At 43.0% G+C, this 11,453-nt stretch overlaps 1 protein-coding gene across 1 annotated transcript; it reads left to right on the plus strand.

Annotated features, from left to right (window-relative positions):
• Positions 1 to 416: 416 nt before the first annotated feature.
• st8sia1 (ST8 alpha-N-acetyl-neuraminide alpha-2,8-sialyltransferase 1) lies at positions 417 to 10,341 on the plus strand (the record flags this gene model as incomplete). Its single annotated transcript, XM_083999077.1, has 5 exons — positions 417 to 595; positions 1,413 to 1,557; positions 4,915 to 5,024; positions 9,183 to 9,275; positions 9,861 to 10,341. The coding sequence occupies 5 exons, from the start codon at positions 417 to 419 to the stop codon at positions 10,339 to 10,341; spliced, it is 1,008 nt and encodes a 335-aa protein (XP_083855203.1).
• Between the last annotated feature and the right edge of the window lie 1,112 nt (positions 10,342 to 11,453).

Genomic DNA, 11,453 nt, shown 5'->3' on the forward strand with positions numbered 1-11,453 from the left:
GCACGATTCCTCCCAATCCGCAGGCTGTAGTAATGATGGTGGTGATGCGCGGAGAGCGGAGCGCTGGAATCCTGCAGAGCCCCACACACTGCACCACAAACCCGCAACCGAGTGTGAGACGCCGCTGCGGGGATAAACACCCCTGCGCCTCTCCATCAAACCACCGACTACAGAAAACCGGCTTTCCAAACCGATGCTTGAGCCAACCGACCGGTTAACAGACTACCTCGCAGCCCCCATTCATTCACTCCCTCCCTACACCCCGTCTGCGGAATGAGACGGGGGTTTGCAGTGGACGGACAGAGCAGCTTTGAACCGAGCCTACTTTTCACCGCACCGGCTTCGATGTGCATGCGCCGGGGGTTTTGGTTTTGAAGTCGTGCTGACGGAGAGGGAGAAGAGAAAGAGGGGGAAAGATGTTGGTGCGATGCTACCGGGGCAAGCTGTCTGTGTGGGCCGCTTTGTGCGTGCTGGTGCTCTGCTGGTTCTACGTTTACCCCGGGTACAGACTCCCACGAGATAAAGAAATAGTGGAGGAGGTGCTGAGGCAGGGGGAGGCATGGCAGAAGAACCAGACCGGCATCGACTTGTACAGGTTGGTCTCAGGGCTTCACATTTCTCTCCATTGATTTAAAGGCAGTGTTTCCCAAAACGAGGCCTCCTGCTGTCCTTAAGTAGGTGTCTGGGGGAGGGAGAGCTGAGAAAGGGCCAATAAATTAGAGGATGCAACCAAAAAAAAAAGAGAAAGTGAATATATTACTGTTTGTTTGTGTTTTTTCTAACCAAGCAACCACTTTTGAAAATAATTAGAATGAAACATTAGAAAAATCTGTCAAAACTTTGTAGGAAATCAGTGATAAATCTCAGTAATACCACAGGCCATGCAGCCGTAAACACAAGCAGGTATGGCACAGACGCCTGATCACCATGACTGTATCAACAGAGCATGTTAAAGCTTGGCAGTGGCAGTCTTATTTAAAGATTAACCCTAAGAGAATATGTGCAGACGGTTCTCCCGAGGCGATACCGATTAGGATAATCAGAGAAGGTGACACTTGCAAGAGCGGGCGGGCGGGCAGGGCCTGCAGGGGAATGACATGAGATGGGGAGGGATGAGGAATTAACACTGAGAGATGAAGACAGTCAGTGGTTCAAATCCTTTCAGTTGCCAGTTTCACATTTTTATTGAAATCCAAGCATTTGAGCCAAAATGTACAGTAGCTGACTCACACAGTGGTTCTTTGTCCAGCTTTATTAATACACATCTTGCTCAAGCTGTCTCCAGGCAATTCATTAAGCGGACATTAGAGTCCAGACTAGCATCCCAGATGACCCGTAGAATCTAATTTGTGTTAAAATGTCCCTGAAACTTATTTATTTCCCTCCAATTTTCCCACATCTTCTCTGCACAGGAAGTTGTTGAGCGACTGCTGCGATCCACAGAGGATGTTTGCGGTAACCAAGGAGAACTCGCCAATGGGGAAGGTCCTGTGGTACGACGGCGAGTTCTACCACTCGCACACCGTCAACAACGAGACCTACCCGCTGTTTGTGCAGGTAGGAAAACAAGAGTGCCGATACTGTTTTTTTTTTTGCAGCAACAGCTACAAAGATTATGGGTGTTTTTTATTCTACGTTAAGATACGAGGATGTGTTTTCCCCCTGGACAGACAGCAACGGATTTCCGCGCAGTCCTCCCGACAAAACGACTTTCAGGGAAGCAGCTGTCCTCTTGAAAAAGTAACTAAGACCAGATGCCGGAATACGATTTTTCTACCACTCAGCGCAATACGACACTGGTAGTGGGTATTGTGGGTTTTAGCAAGGATCCTTGTTGATCCATAATGGAGGCGGACGGGTGGGGGGAGGGAGGGAGGGAGGGAGGGAGGATAGACACTCTCAAAGGCAGAGAGGATTACTGCCGTAGTGTTTTGAGTGTGAGGGGGAGTCAGCATGAAGATGAGGAGGAGCCGGCTAGAGCAGCAAGAGCAACAACTTAAAGATGCTGGAAACATGATAAGATATTTATGTTTCATGCAGATGTACTTATTTTTACATCAGATTAGGCTCCTGCTCCCCGGATTTGTCCCGTTGTGTTTCCTTTCTAATCTAAGTAAACAATGGAGGAGGATGTGCTTCAAGTTTCTCCTTCTCAAGTTGTTCCCCCGTTTCCTTTCCACACAGAGACCACAGCAGAGTGCAAAAATGGACGTAGAGTGTGTAGTTGTGCATCTGTGTATGTATGTGTGTGTCTGTACCCAGATAAAGGGCTGCTGGGCTATTTTTACATGGTTCCATGCCTGTGCGCTATGTGTGTCTGTGTGTGTGCGTGCATCTGGATGAGGGTGTTTATATGTGTTTTTGCCTGGAAACGGGACAAAAATGGGAAACTCAAGGTGTGCAGGCGCTCGTTGCCGTGGTTTTTGTATCCATGGGCGTCGCACCTCGCCAATAATCGAGATTGGATTCCTATTGTTGTGCGGCCTAATGCGCCGGGGTCGGTAAACGTGATGAATATCTGACCCTAATTTGCAGGCGTGAGCCGTGCATGTTCATTCATGACGGATGGGGGAGGAGAGGCTGAATAAATAAAGAGATGAGAATATGAAGTGAGAGTGGCTGAGCAAGACGAGGGCCTGTGTGCGAATGTAGAGCAGTGGCTTTCAGCACAGTGTTTCATTTGAGTGGGTGTGTGTATGCGTGTGTGTGTGCCAAGAAGATCCACTTTATTTTACTGCTGACTAAGCATTTCTGTTCGACGTTTAGAAGATTGATTAATCCCAAATAGATCTGCCACAGTCCTTGATCGGTCGACTGAGCAAAGTAATCTCATATCTGTTCTGGTGATTTATCATTTGAGATGTTTTTTTAAGCATCACTGGCAAATACTCGCTTTTGGTTTCAGTTTCACAATTTCAAGACATCACCACACTATTTTATGATATTTTATTTTTTTCATAACGAGAGAATGTAATCAATTAAAAAGTGATTTTAAGCACTGTATGCACAGCTGAGGTTACGTCCCCCACCCATACATTTTAAAACTCTTTGTTTGCTGGCTAGATAACAGGATTGTGATAAGGGTCTACTGTTAAAGTTATCTGTTTTATTTCAAGAACTCTTTTGCCTCATGTGAGTGATTGGTTTTGTGACAAATGTTCCTGGTTCTCACACAGGTTCAGTAATTATCTCACTGTATTGGATGCGTTTCTGTTCCATCCATCACGGCTCTGTGTTACAGGGATGTTGCTGGTCGTTATTTCTCCTCGTCTCTGACTCCAGTGCGTCACTTCGCCCAAGGTTGTGGTGGCATGTCGCTGCACTGTAAAACAACTTTGTGCTTTAGTAGTGACTCTCTATCTAACGTTCGCAGGACCTATTTTTAGTAGCACATTTGCCCTTACTGTACAAGCCTATACTGTGGCCAGCTCTGTGTTTCCCAGAAGGAAGGTAACCGGTATTTAGGTGGGATGGACGCTGTTCAGACTCACAGACATAAATACCCTGTCCTCTCCAACCACCAGTGCTGTGATTGCAGGTCTGAACACAGACAACCAGCCACATTACACTAAGCTGGCAGTAGCTACAGTATCTGGGCATCTGCCAGGGAATGTGCCAATTAGGGCTTTGACGGTTAATTGCTGGTTAGTTCAACAGCTCAAACAGAGCATCCATACACACGGCTTACTGGACTGCGCACTAGAGTCCTATTATCTTTCCTTTTTCTGATGTTCCCTTCATGTGCTTCTCCTTTCTATTGTCCCATGACAGTGAACTCAACAGATACGTCTGGGATAAAGGTTAGGCTTTAAATAAAAGAATCTAATTTCAGCATCGTGAAAATCAAACGTCAGCGTCTGAATCTGTGAATTACAGCAAAATACTGTTGATCACTACTGAATCTCATGACACTGAAAGAACCAAACCCATAGTGAAGAAACCCATTTTTAAAATCTGTCAAGATATTGTTAAAAAAAACTGTTTATTATCAGGAATTACAGGAACAGCTGGACTTTGTGCTACTGTGGTAGAGTCCTTATCCAAGAAATTGAAGCCCAGCTGGTGACCGTCTCCTGCTTGATGTCCTGTTAACAGGCTATTGTCCTCAGTCTTACCCCCCTGTCATGGTCCAAAGGGGACCCTGAGGCAAGGAGAAGTGTGTGGTTTTGTGTGTACTCCCAAGTGTGTGCACTCTGAGGGGAATAATGAGCACAATTGTTTCCGCCGGCTTGCTTAATCCATGCCACTGACTTAAATGCAGCCAAGGCAAAGAGCAGGGACATTTTTGGCCCTTGCCTCATGAAGTGTGGTATTTCAGTGTCCCCTGTAACAGAGTTAATGTGGCCTATACACTGATTTAATTTAGACGATGATAAAGCAGTAATTCACAACCAGGAGATTTCTCCAGTTATAATGGGATATGTAGTGTATGGACTATATTAGTCCATACACTACAGGATACATGGAAGATTATGAAATCATTGAAAAATATGATAACCACATATTTAGCCATGCAACATGTTGCACCTAAACAAAGATACATCTGAACAATTAAATTAATGGATACATGTTTATAATAGCTAAAAGAAAGGCATAAGCAGTTCAAATATTATTATTAGCTATTAAAAGTGGTGACAGATGAAATAGCTTGCAAAAAGTATGTGATATAGAGCTGTAATAGCTAAATGAAAGGAACATTTCAAACTATTAGCTATTAAATATTGAACTAAAAGTAAAGGATAAATAGTTGAATTGTTCAATGTAATGGCTAAAAGTAATGAGTACGTCCTGAGCTTTGCTCTGAGTGACTCATGCACCTGCTTCAACTTTAGGATCTAACAGATATTTGTTTTTCTGCATGTTTGTGATTGGCTTCATGTGTTAAGGACCATGTGCATTATTTCTTCTACCCAGGACAATCCTCTGCAGCTGCCCTTGAAGAAGTGTGCGGTGGTGGGCAACGGTGGCATCCTCCGAAACAGCAAATGTGGACGACACATTGACCAGGCTGACTTCATCATGCGGTGAGAAACAAACAAACAACTCTTTGTCTCTGTGGCTGGAAGTGTCTGTATGAATATGACTGCTCCGCTGCTCCTCCGACTGTGAATCAGTCGTGCCCATGAGAGCAGCCACACACCATCAGCCATCAGTGATAATGAGAGCTGGTGTCGACTGTAGCCAAGATAGAGAGAGAGAGTGAGAGACAGACAGGAAAATGGGCCACAGTGAGGACAAGAGAGAAACGAGGTTGCTAGGAATGAGCAAGCAAAATAGGAAAAGACTGAGATGATAAGATGAGGCATAAAGCAGAATAAAACCATCTGTTGTGGCATTAAAAATACTTAGATGACATGTGGGATTTTGGTAGAGGAAGGATTGGCATGGATTTCAGATAAAGTTGCTTCCCATTTGTAATCAAAGAGATGCATGCGTATTGGTACAGAGGAACTGTCCCCTAAGTGTTGAGGAAAAAAGATCTACAGTAAAGTTCAGATCAGACTTTGAGTGTAAAGGAAAAATGCATGGCATCTTACTGTACGTCAGGTCGGCTGCGTAACAGATGTTCGCAAAAACCTCTGATCCAGAATTGTGGAACAAAAGCCTACATCATCTCTACATCTGTCTTTGCCTGTAGAGACTCTTAAACCACTAGAAGCAAAGCAAAAATACAAAGGCTACCTGCCTTTCCATGTGATAAAGCCATTATTTTACCGCTCTCGTGCATTTCAGCAAGTCTGAACTCCAATGCATATGTTTAAAACACACCTGCTTTCTTCTTTAAATAAAAGTATGAAAAACTGGCACAGCTAGAAGACAATAGAAAAAGCACTTCCTAGAGAAGATGCGTGTGAACTGAGGTCTGTGACAGTAAAGCAGGTGCTGAACACCACAAACTAAATGTATGTCCCCAATGACCTGTTAGCCTGCCCACAGATGTTGCTATGGGGATTTTCACAGCTTAGATTCCATGCAATTAACACCCATTATAAATGTGTAAATTAGTCAAAAACTATAATGAGTTTTTAAACCTTCATAAATCAAAAACTGTTGAAGATATACCTGAAGGTTTTGTCAACGTTTTAAAGGTTGAATTAAGTCTGTAGCTGAAAGTATGCTTGTAGAATAATGTATTAATAAATAATAATGTACCGGTAATAAATCCTCGATAATGTAATAACCCTATAATGTAATAAAACATTTCACTTGAGTGGATTGAAAATGTAATAAAACCTGATAATGTAATAACTTCCCAATAATGTAATAAAGTGCATTTCCCAATAATGTAATACACTCTTAACCAATAATGTAATAAGTATTACATTAACGGGAGGTTATTACATTATCAGGTTAGCCTTCCATTTCAAGGGACCTGATAATGTAATAATACTCCAATAATGTAATAATTTAACAGGAGATCACCCATTACTTGGTTTCAAGTGGTGTGTTCAAGGTTATATTTCTGTGTAAGCAAAACAAGCTCCAGAGCGCCACCAACGGGTCAAAGTTGGACATGCATGAATGGTTAACTTTGACCCATTCATCCGTTTTCACAAACAATGTATCACTGGAGCCCTCGGGCCAAGCCGAGGTAAACGCATCCTTAATGTCTTTTGTGTGTCATGGTCTGACTATCATCTGGGCGACGTTTCAAGAAGATTAGACAGAATTTGTGACAAGAGAGGCCTTTTGAAGGTTTTTGATCAAATCAAAGATGGCAGAAATCCATTATGGTGGAAAAAGACATTAAGGATGCGTTTACCTCGGCTTGGCCCGAGGGCTCCAGTGATACATCGTTTGTGAAAACGGATGAATGGGTCAAAGTTAACCATTAATGCATGTCCAACTTTGACCTGTTGGTGGCGCTCTGGAGCTTGTGTTGCTTATACAGAAATATCACCTTGAACACACCACTTGAAACCAAGTAATGGGTGATCTCCTGTTAAATTATTACATTATTGGAGTATTATTACATTATCAGGTCCCTTGAAATGGAAGGCTAACCTGATAATGTAATAACCTCCCATTAATGTAATACTTATTACATTATTGGTTAAGAGTGTATTACATTATTGGGAAATGCACTTTATTACATTATTGGGAAGTTATTACATTATCAGGTTTTATTACATTTTCAATCCACTCAAGTGAAATTTTTTATTACATTATTGGGGTTATTATTACATTATCTGGGATTTATTACATTATCGGGTTGTATATGCTGAATAGTTAAAGTTCAAGAAACTGAAGAATTATTATTTTTATTCTTTAAAAACAACTTAAGCATTCGTACTAATGATAGGCCTACCTTCTGCTTCAACAGTTTGATTAACTGCTACTCACCTAGTGACACTATGTACATCACTATCTCATATCTAGCAGTTTAGGTTGAAGAGCTTGTTGGTTTACAATTGCCATGGCTCACATGCAAATTATAGGCTAACAATTCATGTTGATACATCAGATCTCCATCTAACAAATGTAAGCTTCAGTTTAGGGTGGGGTGAAAGCTACTGCAAAGCCATAAGCTGGTTAGGTGTAAGATAATTGACACTGCAGGGAATTCAGATTGAAGATTCATTAACCTGATATCTTTGGTGGGTGTGGTAATATGAAATCATACGTAGGGCTGGCCAGTATGTAGTATAGTGGGAGGGGGTGGGGGGGGGGGCGATAGCTTTTCGGTTAATTGCCCTGCCCTGATATGACCTCCTTGAACATGTATTCCCAGCTGTGAGACATGTGCAGCAGACTGTGTGAACTGATGACGACCACAGCGTTTTACTTGCTGCAAAATAGCAAACACTTTATCCTGATTGGTCAAACTGACTCTGCAGGTTACATTTCATAGACAAACATTTATACTTCAGCCTATGAATCAGCTGTACTTTCATAATTGTCAGTTTACCCAGACAAAAGGAGGGGGAGCAGGTGAAATGTGATTCTGCCCGAGGATGAGCATCAAGCTTGAAACATGAGGCAATCAAAAGTAGTTCCTGCTCCAAGGCTTTCTGGGTGCGCTTGATGCTTTGGAGTGCCTGAGTTTGTGCACATACCCCTCATATTAAATTCTCTCACTCTTTTATATCCGAGATTTCCCCTCCTTTCCTCCGAGTATGATCACTGACCTGCCTAGGAAGCCCCTTTTAACCACCATATCTCTGCTTAATTTCTAGTTTGATGGTAGTGACTGTTGTATAAAAGTAAATATATCAGAACGTAAACACTTGAAAAGCTGAAGAAACTCTTAGCATGTCATTGAGCTATAAGCTTTGAGAGGAGCTGATGTCATATATTTATATTTCGTCTGGAATTCACGGTCTAAACAAGATCATTTTACCAGCCTCTACACATTTTGCTAAGTAGAAATTGGAAAATATCTTTCTATCATTTATTTCAATTTCTGACCAACAATTACAGTTTAAGCTATTTCAGGCCCCATCAACTCTTTCACAGTGAAGTAAAAGTCAAACAGTGACTGGTCAACATCAAGGTGGGACCTAGAAAAATGGTTACTGTGACCGTTGAACATTAACTGAAGCAAGAGCTTATCAAAAACCAGAGCTGATAAACCCAAACAGAGGGAATACTGTGGCAAGAATGTGATGACATTTTACAGAATTTGCAAAACCAAGAGTCCTTTTCTGATGCCCTTCACTTCCTATGTCTGCAGATGGTAAACAGCTCTGATGTGACAGAAGTCATAAACTACAGATCAAGCTGCTGGGAAAGCAATTAAGCCATAATTATCCTAATATCCTCCATATAAACACATTATCTCGCACAGAACACAAAATGTGAATTTTAAATGTGATGTCGCTGTCCGTTCGAATTTGTGTTATGAGTGAAGCTGTGCCACTTCGTGTACTCGTGTGTGGCAGAAAAAGAAAGTCAAGAAGAAAGTTGCATGATGTAAAAATGTGTTCATCACAGCAACGCATGCTGTAAATTACACAGTGACATCACTACACGTTACCGTAGTTATAAATAAATGAAAATGTGTTGACGATTCTGGATGAGCAGAAGCTCTTTGTTTGCCTCTGTTCACTACCATAATCAAATCTAATTAGCTTTAATGACTTAAATAAATCCTTTAATTGTGTATACTGTGTGTGCCTGTGTTTGAACAACTTACATAAATCAACACTGTGTGTTATATTGTGTGTGTTTTGTTCTTTTAGGTGCAACCTCCCACCACTCTCAAAGGAATATGTGGAGGATGTAGGAACCAGAACACATCTGGTCACAGCCAACCCCAGCATTATCGAGAAAAGGTAACCAGACCGGACTGATAACATCCCACTGAATCAAATGACATCAATCTAATTACAAAGACCAATTTGAGCATATTGTAGCACAGACAGATGGGGGAAAAAAAGGTAATTTAAGGCTTACAGAGGGGAATCAGAGCGATGATACTGTGGAGTATTGATTTTTGGGAGTTCAGTTCAAGCTTTTCACGATGACATATGCAACAGGCAAGGCAAATATTTGTATTGCAGCTTTCAACAATACAATTCAAAGTGATTTGTAAAGCGCAACAAGATGGCACGTAGACGGGAGGTAGGGGGCACAAGGAAGGAAAGAAACTGGAGCAAATTCAGACAGAACAAACAAAGAGGTAAATGAGGAAAACAGATTTTCCCTCATCCTCTCTGTTGGCTTTAAATTGTAAACTGGAAAAGTATTACTAAATAAACAGGAAACTCATTTCCTCTATAGGAAACCAAAAAAAGGAAGAGGGAGCAGACGACTCGACGACTTGAGATCATGAATGACTCAGATCTGTAATGCCAACAGTTGCAGTACAACATCATGTGGAAGAACTCACTCTCTCCATCTCCGTCTTTGTTTCTCAGGTTTCAGAACCTTTTGTGGTCGAGGAAAGCCTTCGTGGAGAGTATGAAGGTCTACGGCTCCAGCTACATCTACATGCCGGCGTTCTCCATGAAGCCTGGCACCGACCCATCGCTGCGGGCGTACTACGCCCTGGCAGACTCCTCCTCCAACCTCACCATGCTGTTCGCTAACCCCGAATTCCTGCGCACCGTGGGCAAATTCTGGAAAGCCCGGAGCGTGCACGCCAGACGCCTTTCCACGGGGCTCTTCCTGGTCAGCTTGGCCCTGGGGCTGTGCGAGGAGGTGACGGCTTACGGCTTCTGGCCGTTCTCCGTCGGCCTGGACGAGCAGCCGGTCAGCCACCATTACTACGACAACATCCTGCCGTACAAGTGGTTCCACGCCATGCCCGAGGAGTTTGTCCAGCTTTGGCACCTGCACAAAAGTGGCACGCTGCGCATGAGGGTGGGACACTGCCCCCCACAGGACGGAAGGAGTTAGAGTGCTTTTGTTGGGGGCGATGTCACAACGGTCAGTTAAAGTTTAGCGGGTTACGGGAAGCAAATGAAGATGTTTTGGTCGGGACTAAGCAGGAGGTTGTTGTCCTGACATAAATGGCTGCACATACTTCCTCTGAGGAAACCTCGGCACTGCATCTCTGTCCATAGACACTCCTGCTAATCCCTTATTATCATAAGAATGTCCTCCACCCAGACCAGCAGCATCAGGGACAGGGTAGACATTGGCACATGCAGGCACACACACACACACACACACACAGACACACTAAACCAAACTCATGCGCAGACAAAATGTAAAATAATCATGCATTCCTAAACCCTGCCATATCTCCACCCCTTGGCTTCTGAAGCAGTGTGTGCATGGAAGTGTCTTTTTTATGGGAAGCCTCAGCTGGGACTAATAAAAGGTGAAAGTGTGTGTGGTTGGGTGTGTGGGGGATGGGGTGGGGTTTTTTTGTATACCGACTACTGTATCTGACTGACATATGGGGCAGCTGGACCAAACCCCCCTCTGTGTCTTTGTTAAACAGAGACAGAAGGAGTGGAAGGCCGGGGGGAATAATAAAACGCACTGAAAGACTGGCGAAATGCGAGGAACAAGGGAGAGATAATGGTGTCTAGTACCTAGTGTCTTGAATAGGGCTGAGATTTAATGGAAGAAAGAGAAAAAAAACAAAAAAAAAGCAGTGGCATGGGGAGAGAGTGAGAGCTGGCTGGCGTGTGTATGAAAGGGATTTTTCTCTGCTTTTCTTCAGCCGAGCGCTTGATTGGCATTCTCTGGTGCCAGACTGAGCTTTGGTTCAAAGCAGGAGCCATTAGAAACCCAGTCTTAAACCCCATTTCCCCCCTCGAATGTTCAGCCGAGCTGCATTTTAACCCTTTGCCGAAAAGGGAAAAAAAAAAACAAGCGCGCAAAATTGTATTGTTTGTGATTTTCAGGATTAATGTGAATTCTTTTGTCAGTGGCCACGAAGAGAAGAGAGGAAGCATTAGCTACTTATATCATAAGATATGAACATTTGCTGCAAAAAAAAGGAAAAAGATGAGAACATCGCAACACACATAGGTACCTCACCTCATTTGGTATCAACA

This window comes from Trachurus trachurus, assembly GCF_905171665.1.
Source record: "Trachurus trachurus genome assembly, chromosome: 23".
NCBI classification, from domain to species: domain Eukaryota; kingdom Metazoa; phylum Chordata; class Actinopteri; order Carangiformes; family Carangidae; genus Trachurus; species Trachurus trachurus.